At 39.4% G+C, this 24,209-nt stretch overlaps 3 protein-coding genes across 3 annotated transcripts in view; 1 reads left to right on the plus strand and 2 right to left on the minus strand.

The window, feature by feature from the left end:
• Chmp1b2 (charged multivesicular body protein 1B2) overlaps positions 1 to 1,017 on the minus strand; it is a 44,028-nt gene extending 43,011 nt beyond the window's left edge. Inside the window, exon 1 of the mRNA NM_001134589.1 lies at positions 842 to 1,017. Within this exon, the coding sequence (NP_001128061.1) occupies positions 842 to 857 (16 nt within the window). The 5' untranslated portion in view covers positions 858 to 1,017. The remainder of the gene's footprint in view (positions 1 to 841) is intronic.
• A 50-nt stretch (positions 1,018 to 1,067) lies between these two features.
• Positions 1,068 to 24,209, plus strand: part of Tent5d (terminal nucleotidyltransferase 5D) — a 67,769-nt gene continuing 44,627 nt past the window's right edge. Inside the window, 2 exon segments of the mRNA NM_001433958.1 lie at positions 1,068 to 1,359; positions 5,672 to 5,744. The gene's annotated coding sequence lies outside the window, so the exon portion shown is untranslated.
• LOC147998278 (uncharacterized) lies at positions 21,285 to 23,637 on the minus strand. The gene is given in 5 exon segments (XM_087601113.1): positions 21,285 to 21,875; positions 21,878 to 22,245; positions 22,520 to 22,746; positions 22,979 to 23,217; positions 23,487 to 23,637. Coding segments are annotated over 5 exon segments (1,413 nt in total). The 3' UTR covers positions 21,285 to 21,447.

The raw sequence follows: 24,209 nt of genomic DNA on the forward strand, positions 1-24,209 counted from the left end.
TTTATCTTTTTGCTAGCTTGGAGTGGAAGAAAAAAAATCAATTTATTCTCTTTTCTCTAAAGCCAACCTCTGGAAGAAGTAAAAATTACAACAACATGGAGCTGCTGTGATGGAATTATAGTAGTGAAAAAAAAAAAAAAAAACCTGTGTTCATGACGTCACCAGGCAGCTTTATTCTTAGCCCCTACTAACTGCCTAAGTGGCCACACAGGTTTGGTTGGACTTCACGGCTTCAAGAATAACCTGAGTTTCCTCAAGTGTTAAATTAACATACAGCGGGAACAGATAGAAAGCACAGTTAGTTCGGAGGGTTCCTAGCAATCGCTCAACCTCATCACCAGTCACCTGCAGTCATTAAAGGGCAGTTTGCCAAAAGCTGTTTGGCCACGTACGCATTGAGAACCTACATCTCCCTGAGCCATAGGCAAACTCCAGTCGCCTCCCCTCGGTTCTGACACCATTCCCTGTCAATTTCAAAGAGGCCAAAATTGACTGATATGGCAGGTGTCAGAAATTCTCAGCAAGAGGCGGTACGGGTTCAATTATCTCCGTCTGTCCACAGGCTGCTCTGACCCTCCCCACATTCGAGGATGGCGGCGGCGGCGGCGGCGGCGGCGGCGGCGGCGGCGGCGGTGGCGGTGGCGGCGGCGGCGGTGGAGGCGAGGAGGAGAAAAAAAAAAGCCAACCCCAGGCGGCTGGAGCCTACCCATCGGTGCCACAGCGCCCTCGCCCCACGTGCGGGACCAAAAGGTCAAGCTCCTGGGCGTGTCCCCGGCCCCCTGCCTTCGCCCTCCCCCGGCCCCCAAGGCCCGGGTAGCACCTTGACCGACGGAAAGGATACTCTCCATGTTCGACATGATCTCTCCAGTTCACCGGGTGGGAGGAAGGGGAGGGGCCGGTAACACTCAGGACAGGGGTCGGGCACCCGCGAGTCGCGGGTCGTGGGTCGCTCGGACGCGCAGAAGATAGCAGTTGATGCTGGTTTCGAGGGATCCTAGCCCACTTCCTGTTTCGGTTTGGAACCCCGTGGTGGGTGGAGTCCCACGAGCCTGAGAGGCGGGACTGGGACGACGCTAACATGGCTGCAGTGAGTAGCTATGGTTAGGAAGGCTCTGGTCGCTTGGGGGCGGTGGAGTCCGAGAACTGAAGCTTAGGTCCCTCCCCCTCAGATGCTTCACGTGCGCTCAGGATAACTGCGCTCAACCTGGTCCGGCATCCCACCAGACTTCTAGTTCTTTCTTTTGTCAACCCGGACGCCGCTTAGCCTTCCGCCCCACCTCGTCCCTCAGATTTCACACTGTCCTGGGCGTCCCTCATCCCTTTCTCTCAGAGCTTAAGTCTTAAAGGATGAAGACAAAGGTATAGGACTTTTAAAGTACTTTTTAAAAATTCTGACAGTGTAAAAGAACGGCTCGAGGAGTTAGTGTGGGTGGTAATGTTGAGTTTTTTGAAAGGATCTTGAGCCTTAGAGTTGTAGGGTTGAAGGGAAAGAGGGGAAAAGTCAGGCTTTACTTGAGAGATAATGTTGCTATGAAGTTCCTTCTCATATTAGTTGGGTTATTTTTATTTTCCTTTAGCATAGGTGATGTATGGTATAAAATTAATGTAAAATCTCTATAATGGGTAGGAGCGGATCGTGGGGGTGGCAGTAGATAGTGCTTGGCGTGTTTTACGTTCCTTCGACTTTCGGTAATGTCCAGAGATGAATTTATTAGATGCATTCTCTGGACTTAGGAAAAGAGTGAATTTTAAGGATATTTGTGGCTTGTCAATTTCAGTGTCATAGAAAATATATGTACTATGATAGTACTCTGAAAGTTAGTTTAATTATCATAATTGCTAAACTCAAAAGTTTTGTCATTTACCTCATTTTTTAAATTCAACCTGTTGAAATATATGTACAGTGCCATCCACTTTGTATCCTTAGGATAATTTCCTTTTAAACAAAACTGGCTCTAAAAGTGAATATTTTATTAGTTTTTGTTAATGATAGTTGGTCATAAGCTTTAGACTGTTTTCGAACTGTCCGTGCTTCTTTAAAAAAAAAAAAAAAAAAAAAAAAAAAAAAAAAGGAGAACCCTGCCTCAATACAAAGTTCTGGGAAAGTACAGTCTAGAAATCATTTCAATAGGCAGAACCGTTTAAAGGTTATTTTTAGGTTTGCATCTCTCTTTATAGTTGGAGAACAAGACTTATGAAACTGAAAGCTTTGGAAATTTCATCAGTTCTCTGTGTGCCTTAAACAGTTCATTGCTGGAAAACTTAACTTTGGGGGTTAAAAATAAAGATACGTTTTGAAAGACTTTCCCTTAGCATACTATTTTTAATATCATTCCTTCAGCAAAACCATAAATACTAGAACAATCTACCAAAACTTAAACATATATGAGTTTTTAAAAAGCTATTGTTAGAGTTATATGTGTGCAATCTATAAAAAAACTTACATTTTAAAAATATTTTTCAAACTATAGAATTTTTCAAGAAGCATCTTCTTGGTATAAGATCATTTTGTAAAAAGAAATATTTGTTTGTAGAGAGTATTTGCTGTTGCTGTCTGTCTGGAGTAAAAAAAAAAACCTTATAGTCTGTACTAAACACATAGCTTTTTTTTTTTAACTTTATGAGGTCTTTGATGTTTTAAATCCCAAAGTTACCCTCATGATATCTGTTTGTAAAGTGAGTGTTAGAAAGAAATTTAACTTGGCCACAGAAATTAAACTGCTTAAAGTTTATGTGTATTTATTTAGAACAGCTGCTTTTGAAATAAATGGTTGTTAGGCTCATAAAGCTTATTAGAAAAAATATAGAAAATAGACTATAGCTTGAACTGTATTGTGTTTGATACATATTAAAAAGGTATCTGTAAAATATATGCACCAACAATTTTCTGTGTATGATATATAAAATAATTCATTTGTTACCTGTCACCCAACTCAAGGACCAAAACAGCATGTTCTATAAGGTCACCACTGTGTAATTACTACACTTTTCTAATTCCAATCCTTCAATCCTCTTTTCAAAAGCATTCCCTTGTTTGAGTTCATGTATAATTTCCCTGTTTTTTTATTTTTTAACTTTTTTCCAATAATTTATTTTTTATTCACTTTACATCCTCTGTCCTCTCCTTTCAGTCCTACTTTTCCCTTGTTATAGGGGTTTTTATCCCTTGCATTCTCAATCAATATATTTCTTAGGGTAGCCTGCTTTTGACATTTCTTACATAAATTAAATCATACTGCTTTGTGCTCCTGTCTTATTTTGTAAGCCATCATAAAGTTCCTCAATTATGTTCTAATATGTAGTAGTGATGGATTTATTTTTCTGCTCTAAGTATTTTACTGTATGCATTTATACTAATTTATCCATCTTCCTGATGATGGCTATTTAGGTTGTTTCTATGTTGATATAATTTCATGATTGTTCATTCCACATATATTTTGATAGTTTGATAAAAGGTACCTTTCAAAATGCCCAGTGGTGTCTGTAAGAAATAACTTTGTAAACTTTGGAAAATTTACTTACTCATTTTTATTGTATTCATATTTCATTTGTTTTGAATGATCTTGCTTTTTGTTTGTTTGTTTTTGCTTATGTTTCTGCATTGCTACTGGGGGTAGCAAAACCTACTACCCTATCTCATCAAGTACAATGTTTCCTTTTACTATGGTCACGCACAGCTTGTTTGGGTGTCAGGCTAACTATGATATATAGCATCATAAGTTACATGTAGATAAGTAAATATGTTTAATTTCATCTGCTTGTACTTGAAAGGAGGCACTGTAATTTCTATGACTTTTTGCTGAAATAATGGAGATAGAATGAGTTAATTTATGTCAACATAATTTAGTACCTATTACATGTGTGCAAACTTGGCATAAACAAAGATAATATGGGAAGTTGTAATAATAATTCCTATGCAAGTTGAGGTGTTTTCTACATTAATCATGGTCAGTTTTATAATTGAATCAGTTATATGAATAAGAATATTAAGTGAAAATATTTATAAAATAATCTTTGTTTCCTAAACACTAAAATATTAATATTTGATTTGACTGCTTTGTGACAATGTTTTTGAGACTTTTTAGCAAAATTTACTGAAGTGACTAGAAATTGTAATGGTTCATTGCAACTAAGCCCCATTGCAGGAAAGAATAGGAATGCACTAAGAATGGGAATAGTGTATAATTTTTCTCAGATTTTCCTGTTGTTGTTATATCAGGTGGATAATCTGAACTTCTATACATTATGATAGAATAAATTGGAGATGAACCGAAAAGTCTACATTTTACCTATATCACATAGTGGAAATGAATATTCAAATGTATAATCATAAATTCTTTATTGAATTAATACTTTAGTTTAGATGGAATTTAACGGTTTATAAAGGATCTCATAATTACTTCATTTGACAGTTCGTATTCTGTAGTAACCTGGACAGGTATCGTTGACATCTTTACCAATAAGAAAATAATGATTAAAAATAGCAAGAACAACAACCAAAGCTTTTAAAAGATGATTTGCTTAAGCAAGTTTTGAACAAATTGGTCTCCTAGGTTTCTAATGCATTTTTTTTAAATGTACAACAGGTTGGCTGTTCAGGAGTAATCACAAGTGAGATCTCTTCTGTTGCTTGCCTTTTCTATGTTAGGTACTCATTTTATAAGAGAAACAAATTGTCTTAACTGGTGTACAGCCTTTCCAGTTTCTCTGTAGAGAAATAAGTTCAGTTCTAAAAATGCTAGAGAAGTATAAAGTGAGAAGCTTTCTAGTTCATAATAGAAAAACGTTTTGTTCTGCCATTTCAGATTTCATTTGCAAATTGTACTAGCAAAGAACTATTCAAGTAGCTGATGAAAAAGATTAGAGCTACTGAAGAGATAAAGCTCATTTGCTAAGGCAAATAGAGGTCCAGATGAAAAATAGTTTAAACAGAAGCAATATGGTCAGATGTGGTGTCACAGGCCTAGAAACCTAGCACTCAGCAGTCAGAGGTAAGAGAGGTATTGCTATTGAGGTCATCTTGGTCTACAAAAGAAGGTCTATGTCTGCCAGAGGCACATAGCATGGTGATTTAAAAGTATTCCCCTGAAATAAATAAAATTAACAAAACTAAGACAAACAAAAGGATTAGGTCTGATTGGTTGACATAGGTGACCTAAAAATCATTCAGTTTATGTTTAGAAAATGAGAAATGGATCCAGGAAACCAGATGAAAAGTTGATTGCAAGATTCACATGACTTTAAAGAGAAAAATAAACATTTGATCATTAATAATATATAGATATTTATTCTTTGTGTTAAGATTTCATTCTTATTAAATAAGAAAGGGTGATAGTTGATGGTTATATCTATATATTATCAGAAGAATATTTATAGTAACCTCTAATTCTCGCAGAGCAATCAAGACTTAAAAATTTCCCTGTCAGAAGACCTTTTGAATACTTGAATAATCAAAATAAAATTACACTTTACTACTAAAAGATTTGATTGATTCTTAAAAGATGATAAGGAAGAATAAAGCATTTGCTGTTATTAGAGATACTTTATACTTTAGAATGATTCCACATTAATTTTGGAAATTGCATGATTGAAAAATTCTTCAATATGAGAATAAATGTGCAGAGAAACCCATTATTAAATAAACTCTTTTCTTTATTATTTTATCATACAGGCACTGTTTGAAGAAAATTGTTAAGTGGAGAAGTAAAAAGAGATTTTTTTTGAGAAGTGTGGACGAAGACAAAGTAAGGAAAAGATAGCTCTTTTAAAAAACTGTCTCGAATTCTTATATTCCATTTTAGTAGGCATTGAATCTGTACATTTACCTATAGTTAATTAATTTCTTTAATACTTGTTATGACTATACAATTCTTTATCCTAGACTAATTCTCCAATTAGAACTCTATCAAAGTCATTCACATGTTTCTTACTATTTGATCTGGTAAATTGATTAGAGCAATATCTAAAACTCTTAATAAATATTTGAGTCATAAAGATCAGAAGACCAGATGAAAAATATTTAAACATAAGCAATATGGTCATGTGTGCTGTCACAGACCTAGAAACTTAGCACTTAGGAGACAGAGGCAAGAGAAGTGCTGCATGGTTCTAATAGATCCACACATTTTATCTCTGGGTAAAGGTTTCTAAGATGGTGCCTAGGTATTTGATGCTGGATACTTATTTCTGGTCTCAATTTGCACCCTTCTCTCCAAGTTATAATAACCAAAATTTGTCTCCAGATATCAGCAAATATTCCTTGAGGGACAAAATTACTCCCAGTTCTAGAGTTATTAGTCAAACTTTACAATTGTATAATAATTGCCTATATATTAATATATTAATATAATGACAACAGTAATAGCAAGAGAAACATGTCATACTGATTTTGCTCATACATATTACAGTAAGAACAAAGTAATATCACCATGTCTAGCTTTTAAAATTTTACATATATATATGTGTGTGTGTGTGTATATATATATATAATTCTAATTCATGTATATATATATATAATTCTAATTCACGTGTGTGTGTGTATGTGTGTGTGTGTGTGTGTTTGTGTTTTGATGGGTGTACATGCACCTGTATGTGAATGTGTACTGTGGAGGCCAAAAGCTGGTCTTCAGTGCCTTTACTCTTAATTTTTTTAGAGACAGAATTTAATCCTAAACCACCAGTTCTCACTAATTCCTGTTAGTCTAGGTAGCGAGCTTTCCCCAGAGAGCTTTTGTTTTTGCTTCCTGCATGCTGGGATTACCAGTGGCTACCATGTTTGTATAGCTTGTATTTGGATTCAGTGGATCTAGACTTCAATTCCCAGGCTTGCAGAGCACGCATATTATCCGTCAAGCCATCTCCCCTACCTAGGAAATGGATTTTGAATTTATTCTAACTTCTTTTCACTTTGAAGGCTATTGAAGAGACAGCCATTTGGAATCATTCATTCAGAGATAAGCCTCACTTGGTACATAGTTTATAATCTTCAACAGTTTATTTAACTTACATTGGTTCTGATTTTGTCTGCAGCAGTTTGGAAATTTTTGATAGTTTTATTTTTAAGATGAGATATGATAGTATTAGAAATCTTAAATTAGAAAATTTGAGAAATCATAATAACCTTTGCAGCTTCAAATTAACAGTTACCCATCATTAGGAATGATACATATAAAGAAAAGTAAGAACCATATGACATAAATATGTGGTTCATTAGAAAAGGTAGACATATCCGTTGAGTTTATTTCAACAAAGAATTAATGTCTAAAGAGGCCTTCTCCAGAGAAGGCCTTCTAAAAAGTACTGTAAAGGTTTTAATCAGAAAGAACAGACTATTAATAATATATATGCAAATAACAGGTCTACATTTATTGAATTAAAGTGAATAAAATTAGTAACATTGAGGAGCATATTTGAATTTATATTTATTCAGTCTCCATAAAGAAGTGCAGATAGTCCATTTTATAGCATATTATTTCACTATTGTATGATTGTCTTTCATATTTATGAAACTTTTCCATGAGACTCCCAAAGCTCCATCTAATGTGCTGGGACATTTATACTAGGTTCCTTTCTACAAGCATAACAGAGTATCATTAATAGTGTCAGGGATTGGTTCTTGCCCATGGGATGGGTCTCAAGTTGGGGCAGTTATTAGATGACTCTTCCCTTAGTCTCTGTTCTAATATTGTGCCTACACATCTTGTAGGCAGATCACATTTTGGTTTGGAGGTTTTGTTGGTTGTTTGCTTTCCTTATCCCTCCACTGGGAATCCTGCCTGGCTGCAGGGAGTGGCCACTTCAATATCCATATAGCCCACTGCTAGTAGTCTCAGTTGGAGTTGCCCCCAAAGACAGTGTGGGGCTTCTCCCCTATCCCAGGTCTCTGGCACATCCTAGAGACTGCTCTCCCCCCTCCCCACTGATCTCCCTTTTCTTTCCCCTGCTCATCTTACATATGATCTTCCCCTCACCTACCCATCCCCTTTTCCACCTAGTTTCCTCCTTCAGTTGACCTCCGAAGTCTATTTTGTTTCCCCTTTTAAGAAAGATTCAAGCTTCCTCCATTGGGCTTTCCTTGTTATTTGGCTTCTTTGGGTCTGTGGGTTATAGCATGTCTGTCCTCTACTTCATGGCTAATGTTTACTTATAAGTGAATACATTCAATACATGTCCTTTTGGAACTGGGTTACCTCACTCAGGTTGATAATTTCTAGTTCCACCCATTTTCCTGCAAAATTCATAATGTCCTTGTTCTTAATCAGCTATGCAAATTTTTAAAATTTAAGAAAATATAAAGAATTGTTTATAAGGAATTTTCATTCTTTCCAAGAAACTAAGTTTCTTTAAAAATAAATGAAGCACCATAATGCAGTTAAAGTTTTGCTTGACTGTACACAAGAATATTCTCATCTCCATCCTGTAACAATTAATTTCATAAGGTGTTATACATTATTTTCGGTATATAAGTGTTGATTCTAAAACAGTATATACTTTGTGATTTAAAACATATGTAGATATTTTACTTAGATGTCTAGTTGTCATACCCATTTTCAACATTATTTTCATATCTACCTATATAATGTATCAACATTTGTATATAATTTACCCCAAAATAATGAATTTATACTTATTCATTCAACCTTTATGAACATTTAACTTGCTTTCCTCTTGTTTTCAATCATAAGCAGCTTTGCAGTTACTCATTGTGGTATGTGTCTCACTATCTATCTGTAAGACTTATGAGTATAGTAGAATGTTGGGTCACAGTAAAATAACTATTCTAAGGAGAGTAAAGCAAATACTATTTAATAGAATAAAAGGTTTTCTTGTCTGGAAATTAAAATTCAGGAAATAGTTACATTCCCATTAATTTTATGGAAAGTCTGTCTTTCATTTAAAAATGTGATCTCAGAAGTTAGAAATACATGCTTACTACGTAGACACTAAAATGAAATATTTCCTACTGCATGTTCATCACTGAATAACTAAGAAACAGAATGTGTTGTCCACAGAAACTATGGGTCTCATCTAGAATGGCTTTCATTCTGATCTCATTCATTTAGAATGAAAGACTATCTCTAGGAAACAATTGGTGTATTAGACAAAGGATTATACTGTGTAAGCCTATTAGATTGTCTGTTTCATTCAAATAGGCCTGATATAAAGAGTACTTCATAGTTTTTCATACTCTCTGACTCTCATAAGACCATTGTTTGGAGCTTATCATTGATTTACTGAAAATTAATTTTTCATGTACAAGTAGATGTAATGTCATGACACAAATATGACTAAGAATGAGACAATAATATGTTACTTAACTAATAAACCTGTTATTTCCCAGTTATTATGTTTCTACTAGGGTGGCATTCTGATTAGTTTGCTTTCTAAGGACAGTATACCAAACATAGTGTGTTTATGTTATGAATAGCCCAAAATTTTTCACTGTATCATATTGGTGTTACAGGAAACAACTTCTATTTTTTATTATTATTTTAAATGTATGAAACATTTTTACCTATAGAAATAAAGGAAGCACTTCAAATATCATGTCATGTCTAAAACAGAGTAGGGAAATCTTTTGAAGTTTTCAGTCATAAGAAAATGAACTCACATACATTAGGGAATTCACAGATCCATATTACACTCAGGAGCTTACCTTGCTGCCTATATCTGATGTCCAGGTTCAATTTCAGTTGTGGAAGCTTTCTTTGTATAAAAGCTCTTTATGTATTCTTACTATATCAAAATAGTAAAAGTCAAGGGATAACTGTGTTTAATCAAATTACTCAATATATTTCAGGTAACTCTTGATTTATATATTTTTGTATTTGAGCCATTCATCTTAGAGATTAATAGCAATGATTCTTGTAAAACATGTTAAGTTGTAAAGAATTATGATAGAAACGAAATTAATTTAGGATAGGATTTGATCTAAATTAGAACTAGAAAGTAGTTTTTAGTAAGAAACAGTAATTGTTTGCTTAAGGTCCTGGAATGAAGAAGTACCTGGGAATGTTGCAAATTGTTGTTCATTTTATGTGATATGGAGAACAAAGATGTGTTGTATTTAATAACTTAGTTTCAGAGAAGCTCTGCTTCTCTACATTTGTGATAAAGGCATAGAATGTCCAAAGACTTGTTGTTTAGGATAAGCTAGGTGCCAATAATTATAGAGAAAGGAAGGAGGCTTCCGGTCTCCACCTGTGCCCTGGAGTTAACCCTGTGGCACAGCTCTCCTTACCCAAATCCTGGCTGAAGAGAGCTGGCTCCAGGAGTGCTATACTCCTTTTTTTTTAATTATTCTTTTATTTTTTTATCTTTATTAACTTGAGTATTTCTTATTTACATTTCGATTGTTATTCCCTTTCCTGGTTTCTGGGCCAGCATTCCCCTACCCCCCCTTCTATATGGGTGTTCCCCTCCCCATCCTTCCCCCACTACCACCCTCCCCCCAACAATCACGTTTACTGGGGTTTCAGTCTTGGCAGGACCAAGGGCTTCCCCTTACACTGGTGCTCTTACTAGGCTATTCATTGCTACCTATGAGGTCAGAGCCCAGGGTCAGTCCATGTATAATTTTGGGGTAGTGGCTTAGTCCTGGAAGCTCTGGTTGTTGGCATTATTGTTCATATGGGGTCTCGAGCCCCTTCAAGCTCTTTCAGTCCTTTCTCTGATTCCTTCAACGGTGGTCCCATTCTCAGTTCAGTGGTTTAATGATGGCATTCACCTATGTATTTGCTGTATTCTGGCTGTGTCTCTCAGGAGAGATCTACATCCGGTTCCTGTCAGCCTGCACTTCTTTGCTTCATCCATCTTATCTAATTGGGTGGCTGTATATGTATGGGCCACATGTGGGGCAGGCTCTGAATGGGCGTTCCTTCTACCTCTGTTTTAAACTTTGCCTCCATATTCCCTTCCAAGGGTATTCTTGTTCCCCTTTTAAAGAAGGAGTAAAGGATTCACATTTTGGTCATCCCTCTTGAGTTTCATGTATTCTGTGCATCTAGGGCAATTCAAGCATTTGGGCTAATAACCACTTATCAATGAGTACATACCATGTGTGTTTTTCTGTGATTGGGTTACCTCACTCAGGATGATATTTTCCAGTTCCATCCATTTGCCTACGAATTTCATAAAGTTATTGTTTTTGATAGCTGAATAATATTCCATTATGTAGATGTACCACATTGTCTGTATCCATTCCTCTGTTGAAGGACATCTGGGTTCTTTCCAGCTTCTGGCTATTATAAATAAGGCTGCTATGAACATAGTGAAGCATGTGTCTTTGTTGTATGTTGGGGCATCTTTTGGGTATATGCCCAAGAGAGGTAAAGCTGGTTCCTCAGGTAGTGCAATGTCCAATTTTCTGAGGAACCTCCAGACTGATTTTTCAGAATGGTTGTACCAGTCTGCAATCCCACCAACAATGGAGGAGTGTTCCTCTTTCTCCACATCCTCGCCAGCATTTGCTGTCACCTGAGTTTTTGAACTTAGCCATTCTCACTGGTGTGAGGTGAAATCTCAGGGTTGTTTTGATTTGCATTTCCCTTATGACTAAAGATGTTGAACATTTCTTTAGGTGTTTCTCAGCCATTCTGCATTTCTCAGCTGTGAATTCTTTGTTTAGCTCTGAACTCCATTTTTTAATATGGCTATTTGTCTTCCTGCGATCTAACTTCTTGAGTTCTTTGTATATTTTGGATATAAGCCCTCTATCTGTTGTAGGATTGGTAACGATCTTTTCCCAATCTGTTGGTTGCCATTTTGTCCTAACCACAGTGTCCTTTGCCTTACAGAAGCTTTGCAGTTTTATGAGATCCCATTTGTCAATTCTTGATCTTAGAGCATAAGCCATTGGTGTTTTGTTCAGGAAATTTTCTCCATTGCCCATGTGTTCGAGATTCTTCCCCACTTTTTCTTCTATTAGATTGAGTGTATCTGGTTTGATGTGGAGGTCCTTGATCCACTTGGACTTAAGCTTTGTACAGAGTGATAAGCATGGATCGATCAGCATTCTTCTACATGTTGACCTCCAGTTGAACCAGCACCATTTGCTGAAAATGCTATCTTTTTTCCATTGGATGGTTTTGGCTCCTTTGTCAAAAATCAAGTGCCCATAGGTGTGTGGGTTCATTTCTGGGTCTTCAATTCTATTCCACTGGTCTATCTGTCTGTCTCTGTTCCAATACCATGCAGTTCATACCTAAACATAGTAAAAGCCATATACAGCAAACCAGTAGCTAACATTAAACTAAACGGAGAGAAACATGAAGCAATCCCACTAAAATCAGGGACTAGACAAGGCTGCCCACTTTCTCCCTACTCATTCAATATAGTTCTTGAAGTTCTAGCCAGAGCAACCAGACAACAAAAGGAGATCAAGGGGATACAGATTGGAAAAGAAGAAGTCAAAATATCACTATTTGCAGATGATATGATAGTATATTTCAATGATCCCAAAAGTTCCACCAGAGAACTACTAAAGCTGATAAACACCTTCAGCAAAGTGGCTGGGTATAAAATTAACTCAAATAAATCAGTAGCCTTCCTCTACACAAAAGAGAAACAAGCTGTACTCCCAAATCTGCGGGTGAGACAAACATTTTTGCTCCAAGAACTGAACAAAGAGGGACCTGCCAGGAGACCACAGGGCTCAGCAACCACAGAGCAACTGGGGACAGGATCCTTCTGGTCTCCATCTGCACCCAGGAGTTAACCCTGTGGCACAGCTCTCTGGACCAAAATCCCACCCGGAGAGAGCTTGTCTCCCAGGAGTGCTGTCACTGTCACTTGTAAGTCCATAGGAAGGAGATTCTACATGTAGAAATTTGTAACTTAAGACTCACATTTTATACAGTAGTAATAAATATGACTCAAGAATATATAGGGCTTAACACAGAAGAATGTATGCAAAAGTTAAAGTTTTAAATTCTCAATTTAACATATCTTTGGAATATCTGCTTACTGTTCAATAAGCACAAATTATATTTTTTACATGTATTTTACAGAATTGTTTAAGGAATGAACTCTTTGTGACCTTTGCTATGACCTAAGACATATATTGTATCACAAAATCATCTATCTCATCTAAAAGAAAGATATAAACTAATTAATAATACTTAATATGCCAAAACAAGAGAAATAATATGTGTATAGGTGGCATAATTTTAATCCTGAAGAAAATATAAAATTATGTGCAAACAAGTTAGAGAAAGGATTGAAGGAGCTAAAGGGGTTTGCAATCCCATAAGAACAACAATACCAACCAATCAGAGCTCCCAAGGACTAAACCACTACCCAAAGTCTGCACATGGAGGGACCCATGTCTCCAACTGCACATGTAGCAGAGGATGGCCTTGTTGGGCACCAATGGTAGGAGGAGCCCTTGGTCCTGCCAAGGCTGGAACCTCCCACCCCCTGAGTACAGGGGAATGTCAGGGCGGGCAGACAGAAAGGGGTGGGTGGTTTAAAGGGGGAACACCCTCATAGAAGATGGAGGATGGAGATGGGATGGGATAGGGGGTTTATGAATGGGAAACCGGGAAAGGGGATAACATTTGAAATGTAAATTAAAAAATATCCAATAAAAAAATAAAAAGAAAAAAAGAAAAGAATGAAGGTATATATTATGAAAGGCTTTCATAGAAATTATAGACCACTGAATTTTAGTTCTCTCATACAAATTAGGTCTCAATTCTGTTACTTTTATTCATTTTTCTGACTTAAAAAATGAGATCAATATCCATTTAGGAAATAGAACATTTCTCCGGCTTATCTTTAATCATGTAGGTATTTATGTATAATATTTATATACTTATGTTTGGAAAATAAATGGGATATTTTTTCTGAAATGGTATATAATTTAACAAGTTACCTTAAACAGATTTGTTTTGTGTAGACAAATATGTACATTCAAAACTTATTTGGTGGTCCTATTTTTTAACTTTTTAAGTTACCGTACAATTAATGGGATTCACTGTGGATTTTTCATACATATATGATATGATACTTTGTTCTTTATCATCTAAATCCTCTACTTTAACTGCCCTTCTGCCTGGAAGCTTTACATGAGTGTGTGTGTGTGTGTGTGTGTGTGTGTGTGTGTGTGTGTGTGTGCATGTGCATGTGTGCGGGTATGTTCTACATACACACACACACACACACACACACACACACATATATATATATATATATGTTATATCATCAAATCCTCTGTTTCATTTAAAAGAAAAACAGTAAGTTTTGTCCCAAAACAAGGTAATTATTGTGTACTGTGTATATAGATGGTATAATTTTGATTGTGAAGGAAATATAAAAATATGTGTAAACAAGACATATATATATATACATATATTAGACACGTATATATTCATAAACCCATTAGGAAGATAAATAAAACCATATAAATGTTATCATCCCTTAATAATTTTTAGAGATTAAAGCTAAGCGATAGAAGTATGTGCACCCGATAATTTAGTCATTTCTGCATAGAAATATGTCAAGTGTTTACACTGCATCAAATATATTTTCTTTAACACTAAGCTTCTTAACAGTACGAAAACTACTTATATTGTTAACAAAGCTAATACACTAATATAAAATCTTAGTAACATAATTCTTGTCACTGACTTTCTAATACCGTAAAAAACTTAAATATGAAATATCCAAACTGAATACCAGAATCTTGTGTATAATATCTCAATTCTCATGACATAACCAAAAGTAATATGTAACAAGGAAAGCAGATAACTTTCCTTGTGTTACCACTAGAATCTGAAGTGAAGTTTCTACATAAGAAAAAGACATTTTAAGGAATTTCTGATCAATACGGTATAAATGAAGAAGACCAAAGAAAGATAGAGGGAAGCACTTTATGTTTTTCCTTCCTGATAAGCAAATATACCATGAAGCACTAAGGATTTTGCCATGAACTTCAAACATGGTATTATTCATCTTGGAGAGACAGAGAGAGGCAAAATCTTCTCTTATAGGTAAAATATCACTATATGTTAATATCAACAAACAAAGATTGAATTAACATTTTATAATTGTATATGTCTCTGTGTGTGTATGTCTGTACCTTTGTGTGTGTGTGTGTGTGTGTGTGTGTGTGTGTGTGTGTGTGTGTGTGTGTGTGTGTGTAGCAAAGGAAATAGAACCTAGGAATTTTAAAATGTTCTTCTATGCTCTACTACTAAATCATGTACCTGATACTTATGGATTTTTTTTTGAGACAGGGTTTCACTCTGTAGCCTTGGGTAGCCTGGAACTCATAGAAAACCACCTGCCTCTGATTCTATAGTTTCTCTACTAAGGTACACCTGACTTCTTGGAGATATTTGGAGTTAGATTTGAATTTTATATCCTGACTCTGTCACCTATGATTTTGGGAAAATCAGTTGTCTGAATTGTAAAACGAGAGTAGTACCCTTCCCACAGAGATCTCCGAAGGATTAAAAGATAATTTATTTAATGTATTTAGCAAGCTACATGAAAACAATTTCAATAAATATTCAGAATGACTATTTTACTTTTAATAGCATCAAAACCAGGAGTAGAGTAATTAAAGTAGCAGTATAGTATGCCTATACTTTTCTGTGCACGTAAACTTTCACTCAATTTTTAGTTAACCTGATTGATTTCAATCTTACTTGGAATATTTAATAGACTTTTTCTCACATGCCAAGAAAGTTGAATTTATGGTGTCACTAAACAGATTCCTGCAGTGGCGACTGTGAGTTACATGTGCATGTACATTTCTTATGGAACTCATTACATAAATTCGTCAAACATCTGTAATGTGATAATGTCCAATAATTAAATAAATGTTAATACTGAGAAAATAATGCGTGTTTTATTTCTTTAGTACCTTGACTCTAGTATAGATCTTAACATCATTTATTGCATGAGCTATAATTAGGATTTTGTTGTTTTATGAAAGTATACTTAAAATTATAATTTATTCTACAAAAAGTTAAAAATATGGTTTTGGCTATCATTTTTATAAGGATTTCAGGGTTATTCTTTGTCAGTGGACATGAAAGCTAAGTGCTTTCTTTTCCCTCTTGACTTTTTTCTTAGTTTTTGAGACAGAATGTCATTCTAAAGTCTACACTGGCTTCAAACTCCTATGATCCTCCTACCTCAGCCACTCAAATTTTAAGGTTACAGATGTGAGATACCACACTTGGCTGTAAATCCTGTTTGGACTTGATTTGGTTTGGATAAGGTCTCATTCGAACACAGGCTTGCCTGGTAAGGACTTTGTACCTGAGGGTGACCTTGAATTTGCAACAGTCTTCCTATCTAAGCCTCTAAATGTTCATTAAAATAAGTCATGTAATCTTTTGGATCTCTAATGTAGGGTTAAAGATTGGATATTTATTGAATTGTTTATTGTTCTTTTGTTCCCATTTAAACATCAGTGGTCATGTGAAGAATATTGTTATTATTCCCATTTACAAATGAAAAAGAGGAACAAATACTTGTAGAGGAATTTTTATCCAGCAACATAGATGCTCTGACAAGGGATAATATCCAAAGACCTTCTAGATCTGTGAGATCTGGCTAGAATACAGACACACCTTTAATTCCTGGAAAAAAAGACAAGCAGATCTCTGAGTTCAAGGCCAACCTGGTACAGAGCAAGTTTCAGACAAAAGTTTAGGTCTAGGCGCTGTGGTCCATGCCTTTAATCCTGGCACTCAGAATACACAGGCATGCAGTTCTGGTCAGGTCTGTTTGGTCAGGAGTTCTGTTGAGTCAGTGATTTGAGAAGCAGTACAGAGAGGGGAGTTCATGGCAGTTCAGTTGGTGGAGGTTCAGTTGGTTGAGTTCTGAGGCATTTTTTAACCAGGACAGTATTTCAGACAGGCTGCAGAGAGAACAAACTAGACATAGGTGAAGACAGAAGGAGCCAGAGAATGGACAACAGATTTCTAGAGTTAGTTTTGAGGCCAAACAGAGCAATTCAGTCAGAAGCTGAGAGAAGAGAGTTTGAATCAGTGTGTAGAGGAGTTTCAGCCACAACAGTTGAACCAGTCAACCAGAATTCAGAAAGAACTAGAAAGACTAAGCTTGTTTAGTAGTAAGCCTTTGAGATGACAATTATATCAGGCAAGTAAAAGTTACTTTTACAAATATTAAGTAACTTAGGAATAGTAACATTATTTTCAATATTGACACTGAAGCCCAAGCATATTAGGCTTCCAGTACTGTAATATTTCCTATTATGCAATGTTGCTTTATTTAAAACTTTTTAATGGATATTTTATATATTTACATTTCAAATATTATCTCCTTTCCCAGTTTCCCCCTCTCCCTTCCCTCCCTCCCTGCTTCTATGAGGATGCTCCCCCTCCCACCCACCCACTCCCACCTTACCACTCTAACATTCCCCTACACAGGGGAAATGAACCCCCACAGGACCAAGGGCTTCTCCTCCTATTGATGCCAGACCATGTCATCCTCTGCTACATATACAGCTGGAGCCATGGGTTCCTCCATGTGTACTTTTTGGTTGGTGGTTTAAGTTTCTGGGAGCTCTGGGGTCTGATTGGTTGATATTGTTGCTCTTCCTATAGGGTTGCAGTGCCTTCAGTCCTTTCTCTAACTTCTCTACTGGGGTCCCTATTCTCAGTCAAATGGTTATCTGCAAGCATCCTCATCTGTGTCAGTAAGGCTCTGGCAGAACCTCTCAGAAGACATCCATATCAGGCTCCTGTCAGCAAGCATTCTTGGCATCAGCAATAGTGGCTGGGTTTGGTGGCTGCATATGGGATGGATCCCCAGGTGGGGAAGTCTCTGGATGGCCTTTCCTTCAGTCCCTGATCCACTCTTTGTCCCTGCATTTAAGACTGTTTAAGGTTTGATGTACTATGATGGGCACTTTAAAAATACTATTTTAATTTTCACAGCATCTATGAGATATGAATTATGCTATATTATAAACAAAATATGAAGCCTTAATAATTCATATATTTAACCCGTGGTTGCTTAGCTATTAAATCAGAGGTGAACTATGAATCTGTAATAATACACTAATTCAATTCTAATAAAACTCCCACACTTTTATGTTCAACTAACTAATGAGAAGTGACACGATTCAGTAGTTGTTTGAATGCTATCATAATGTAGTACAATCTTTTTTACTGTACATTTTGAAATGTGCCAAGAATTAATTCCAGGTCTAAATATGACTTTATATTTCCTAATTCATTGCAATATAGTATAGAGGCTCAATATAGTATGGAGTATAATAGCTCTGAAAAATGTTATGGAATGAGTCTTAAATATATTAAGGGGTGCATTTGGTTTACAAACTAGGTTATTACAGCTGGGCATGCCTGTAATTCTGTGCCAGGATTACTGAAATAGTAGGATTATCACAAGTTTGAGAATAGCTTAATCTCCATTGCAGTTCTACCTCTGCCAGGGCTATATAGTAAAATGATGTCTCAAAACTAAAGATAACTAATAATCCATATACTTTTTAAATTTTATTTTTTTATGGGACTTTGCTAAACAGGCCACACTTGCCTCAAACTCCTGACAATCTTTCTGCCTCACTTTCCATATACTGGAATGACAGGTATAGGCCACCAAACCTACTTGTAAATAACTCAACATTTTCCAGTGTTGTTAAATTAGCTATGCATAGTAATCTAAATATCTATGTGCACAATCTTGTGCCTGCTAAAAATACCCATTAAAGAAAGTGAATATAGATGTTAGTAAGAGATGGGGAGAAAGAGATTATGAAAAGTCTTCCATGGCTTTGAATTCTTAAATCACAAGAAGTCAGATGGAGTCTGTATCTCAGTTGGTAGAGTGATTGTGCAGTATGCATAGAGCCTTAGGTTTAACTCCAGTGTCATAAATACTAACCATGACAGAACAACTTACAGTTCAATGTCATCCGCAGTTACTTTGAAAAGCTCTCAGGGAGAACTTTCCCTCGGGATGGAGACCCTCTAATTCCAAAGACCAAACCGAGACACCACAGGATGCAATCAGCAAGAGGATTTGGTTTATTGTCGGGATACACAGGCACAGGCACCTGCGGGCGCTTCAGTCACTCGGGGGACTGGCGCGTCCCACGGAACCAAGGATGGGCTTTTATAGGATTTTGGGGAGCAGAAGCAAGCATACAGAAGCAGATGCATGGTTACAGGGATATAATTGGTGGATTCTAATGTGGCAAGGGTTCAGCCCGGGGGCAAGTTTCCTAGCTACCTTCTTGGAACATAACGGCTGACTCGGCCCCCCCACCAGGGTGTGGGACCTCTCCCGGGGCTTTTCTCATTGTCAGGTGCTCAACTGCAGTCGTCCTGTTGCCAGGCCTTCAACCAAACACATCTTGCTTGGCAGCCGCTGTGTACTCAGTGTTCTAACCTTTCTCTGAACCAGTCATCTTAAGTACAGCCTTGCAAAATGGCGTTACTGCTGCTAAGCTGGGGTCTTTCATTACCCCATTTTTTTTTTTTTTTGCTAACTTTGAGTGAAATCTTTCACTCGACTTGGTCAAGAAATTTCTGTCTGGTGGGGGCTTATTCCCTCACTGACTCTAGGCCACAAAAGGGCTAGGAGGAGCCACGTAGGAGTTTTAACTTTAAGGGGTTTGGAGTGCGCTGAACTCTCCATGTCTGGGGTGTAGTGTTGTGATTAGTCAATTCCTCAGACCGGACTGCCTTGACGTGTGGTGCGTGGATCTAAGCCGCGACTCCGTCTACCTTTAGGGCGGTCGGGGTAGTCAGGAGGACGGTGTAGGGTCCTTTCCACCGTGGCTCGAGATTCTTGGTCTGGTGTCTGTGCACCCACACGGTGTCTCCAATCTGGAACGGGTGTGGCACCACCGGATGCTCAAGCTTGTCCTGGTAAGCAGCGGCCAAAGGTCTCCAGACGTCTCTCTGTACAATCTGTAGGGCCTGTAAATGGGCCCTCAGAGAAGGGCTGTCAGCAAAATCAGCAATGTTTGAATCAAAGAAATGGACAAATGGGGGTGGTGTTTCATACATTATTTTAAAAGGAGTTAGACCATGGGGGCCCGGGGTATTCCGGGCCCGATATAGAACTAGGGGAAGGAGGGCCACCCAATCCTTTGAGCCAGTTGCAAGCGTAAGTTTGGATAAAGTCTCCTTAATTGTTCTATTCATGCGTTCTACCTGACCTGAACTCTGGGGTCTATAGGCACAATGTAATTTCCAATCAATCCCCAGCAATTTGGCCACCAACTGACTTACTTGGGAGACGAAAGCGGGCCCGTTGTCCGACCCCAACGCTTGAGGCATGTCATACCTGGGAAAGATTTCCTCGAGGAGCTTCTTGGTGACCATTTTTGTAGTCTCGTGTTTTGTGGGGAAGGCTTCGACACATCCTGAGAAGGTGTCTACAAACACTAGGAGATACTTGTATCCATATATACCTGGTTTAATTTCAGTAAAATCAATTTCCCAATGGATGTCGGGACGGTGTCCCCTAGGACGAACTCCTTGTCCAATCCTGGTCCTTCCCAGGTTAACCTGAGCGCACACTTTGTAACTCTCAGTCACCTTTTGTATCGCTTTGTCCCGATTCAAAAAAAAACACAGATTTATCTCTTCCCGATCTAGTAAGGTTTTTATCTTCTTAAACCCCAAATGGGTTAATTTATGTCAATTTAAAAGTCATTTTTATTGGCATAACTGTCTTTCCTTTGTAGACCCACTGTTTTAGTTGAGGGTGGTAGATGGCCCCCATTTTTTTAGGAGCTCTATGTCCTCATGGGCATAAACCTAACTGGTTTGTCCCACTGGTGGGGGCGTGGGTTGGTCTGGGCTATTTAAGGGCAAGATTTGTTTGTTCATGGCCGCTTCTCGAGCCGTGGCATTGGCCAGCCGGTTTCTTCGTGCCTCTGGGTTGTGCCCTTTCTGGTGTCCTTTTGTCATCTTAAGCTCCTGAGTCAAGGCGATGAGTTCAGCCCGTTGTGTGGAGGTACCAGCAGGCAGGGCTTTCGCCCAAATCACTTTGTCCTCCGTAGTGACCGCAGCTCCAGCCTTTCGCTCTCCCTCTGCCAAGAAGCTGTTGTCATCCGTGTACCATGTGTGGTCAGCATTCTGAAGAGGCTGGTCCGATAGGTCCGGCCTGGCTCCATGTACTTCTGCAAGGATTTGTAGGCAGTCATGCTGTGCTGCCTCCTCTGGTAGGGGAAGCAAGGTGGCAGGATTGAGGGCGACTACGGGTCCAAACTGAACCTGTTCTGCATCCAGTAACAAGGCTTGGTAGTGGGTCATGTGGGAATTAGAGAGCCAGCAGTCTGGGGGCTGCTTTACCAAGGCCTCCACTGTGTGGGGTGCTAGGATGGTGAGTGGCTGTCCCAAAGTCAATTTTTCAGTGTCCTTGATCAGGACAGCAATAGCAGCCACCATCCTTAGGCACGGTGGCCAGCCGGAGGCCACAGGGTCCAATTTCTTAGACAGGTAGGCCACAGGGCGTTTCTAGGGTCCCAACCTTTGTGTTAGGACCCTTTAGCATACCCCTGTTTCTCATCGATGAACAGTTACTGAGCAAATTGTAAGGGTTTGGAACAGTCGGATGAATATCTTCTATCCTCTTGTTGACCTCTCTCAAGTCTTGTACTGGCCTATAATCTCCAGTGCCGGGTTTCTTAACAGGCAGAAGAGGCGTATTCCAAGGCGACCGGCAGGGGACTAGGATGCCTTGATCTAGAAGCCTCGTAATGTGAGGCCTTATACCTTGATAAGCTTCATGTGACAGGGGGTATTGTTTTATGGAGACTGGAGTTGTAGTGGCCTTTAACTGTATAATTAAGGGGGGCTGTTGGAGTGCCAACCCCATCCCACCAGTCTCTGTCCAAGCCAGTGTCCTGTCCTGGTTCATAGGGTTAGAACTTGAAGGGGAGTTCCGTGGGGGCCAGTTATTTGGGCCCCTCCTTCCTCAAAATGAATTTGTGCTTTTAGTTTGGTGAGCAGATCACGGCCCAGCAGAGGGTACGGGCAGTCCGGAACATGTAAGAAGGAATGGGTCACCTTACCAGTAGCCAGCTGAACCCGGCGGTCCGTAGTCCATCGGTATTGTTTCTCACCAGTAGCTCCTTGTACCCAGGGCGTCCGGTCGCTGAGTTGTCCTGAAGCTTGAGTGAGGACTGAATGCTGGGCTCCTGTGTCTATCAGGAAAGCAACCGGCTGCCCCCCAACTTTAAGCGTTACCCTGGGCTCAGGGGGGGCTCCTGGCCCTGACCTCCCTAATCTTTATCTAGAGCCAAGAGGGAGGTTCGTGGTCGAGGCTTTCGGGGTCCGCCAGGCTTCTTGGGGCACTCTCTGGCCCAGTGTCCTTTCTCTTTGTAATAGGCACATTGATCTTTATCCAGCTTCAGCCCCTTTCGAGCTCCCCCCTATCTCCCTTCCTTTCTTGGCCCTGAACTACGGCGGCCAAGATTCGACTCAATTCTCTCTCTTATTAAAAATCTTTTCAGCTTCTTTAAGTAAATCCTGTAATGTATAGCCCTGCAAATTTTTTTAACCTCTGTAACTTAGTCTTGATATCTGGAGCAGCCTGCCAGATGAAGGACATAGAGACACTCGTCATTTGTCCTGGGTCATCTGGATCATAGGGAGTGTACATACGGTAGGCCTCCTTAAGTCTCTCTAGAAAGGCGGAGGGAGTTTCCCCTGCTTCCTGTAATACCTGTTTTACCTGAGCCAAATTAGTAGGGCGTCGTATAGCCCCTCGGAGACCCGCTAGAAGCAACTGGCGATAAAGGCGTAGGTGTCCCTTACCTTCAGCTGTATTAAAATCCCAGTTTGGTCCTCAGGCAGCTGGGTGGGACGCCCATCATCTCCCAGAACATGCTTTCTGGCCTCTAGGAACACTCCTTGTTTTTTTTTTCTGAGGTTAAGAGGGCCTGTAAGAGCTGTTGGCAGTCATCCCAAGTAGGCTGGTGGGTAAGTAAAACAGATTCTATTAGGTCGGTGAGTGCCACCGGATCTTTGGAGAAAGAAGGGTTGTGTTGTTTCCAATTGTAAATGTCAGCTGCTGAAAACGGCCAGTATTGGGTCTGGCCACCGGTTCCCTGTCTAAGTGGGAAAGCCTGGGAGGTTGTATCTGGCACCACCTCGTGCTTATTGCGCAATCTCCCTGCGACAGGGGAGAAACCCTTATCAGACTGTGGCCCGGCAACTGATCTGGCCGGCGGCTCTGCCTCCTCCGTTTCAGCCGGGCCTGTCAGAGAGAAGATCTATGAGAGGGGAGTTTGGGTCTGCCGGGAGGACAGGTTTCTTAAGAGGTGGCCGGCAGACCGGGCGGGGCCGAGGGGACAGGCTGGGGGTTGAGGGGAGGCCAATTCGGGTCCACAAAGGGTTCCGCCCGGGGGGGGGGTTAAGGCGAGACTCTCTCAAGTGATAATATAAGAAACCTGGTCAGGATGTCCGTGGACGACCCGATCTTTAACCTGTAAAATAATGATCTTATTAAATGTGCCATTCACTGGCCATCCCGCTCCGAAAGTGGGCCACTCGGATGTGTAGAGAGTCTGCCATTTTCCTTTTTTTTAACCTCGACGGACTGGTTGTGTGCCCGGTCGTGGACGTCTTTCCAATGATCAAGAGTGAGACTTAGGGGCATTGTTAGGGACTGTCCCATGTTAGTTCTAAGGAAGATTAGAACACAGAGAAAACAAACAACACCAACAGTCAAACAAACAACAGACAGGCGTGCTGCACGGCTTTGGTACCAAACTGAAAGCAAAAAGTCAGATGGAGGTGGTAAAGGTCCGGGGCCCTCTGAAAGCCAAAAATACAGACAGAGGTGCCGTTAGTCCGGATCTTTCTCCTCCCAGATTGGGCCCCGAAAAGTCGGGCCCCTAACACCCTTGGAACGTCTTCCAGGGCTGCAGGGCGAGAAGTCCGAGCTCGTCAGCTCCTTCTTCGTCCCGCCCAAATTCCAAACAACCTGGCTGAGCGCTCACAGAACAGACCTGGCTGAGCGCTCACAGAACAGACCTGGCTGAGCACTCACAGAACCTGGCTGAGCGCTCACAGAACAGACCTGGCTGAGCGCTCACAGAACAGACCTGGCTGAGCGCTCACAGAACAGAGAGAATAGGGCAGAACAAGACAGAATCAGACAGACGCCGGCCGGCTTACCTCCCAGTGGGTGGTCGGTGGTCCCTGGGTGGAGGATCTCCTTTCCCGGCCAACGCACCAAAAGAAAAG

This window comes from Rattus norvegicus, chromosome X, assembly GCF_021556685.1.
Source record: "Rattus norvegicus strain SHRSP/BbbUtx chromosome X, alternate assembly SHRSP_T2T, whole genome shotgun sequence".
Classification (NCBI taxonomy): domain Eukaryota; kingdom Metazoa; phylum Chordata; class Mammalia; order Rodentia; family Muridae; genus Rattus; species Rattus norvegicus.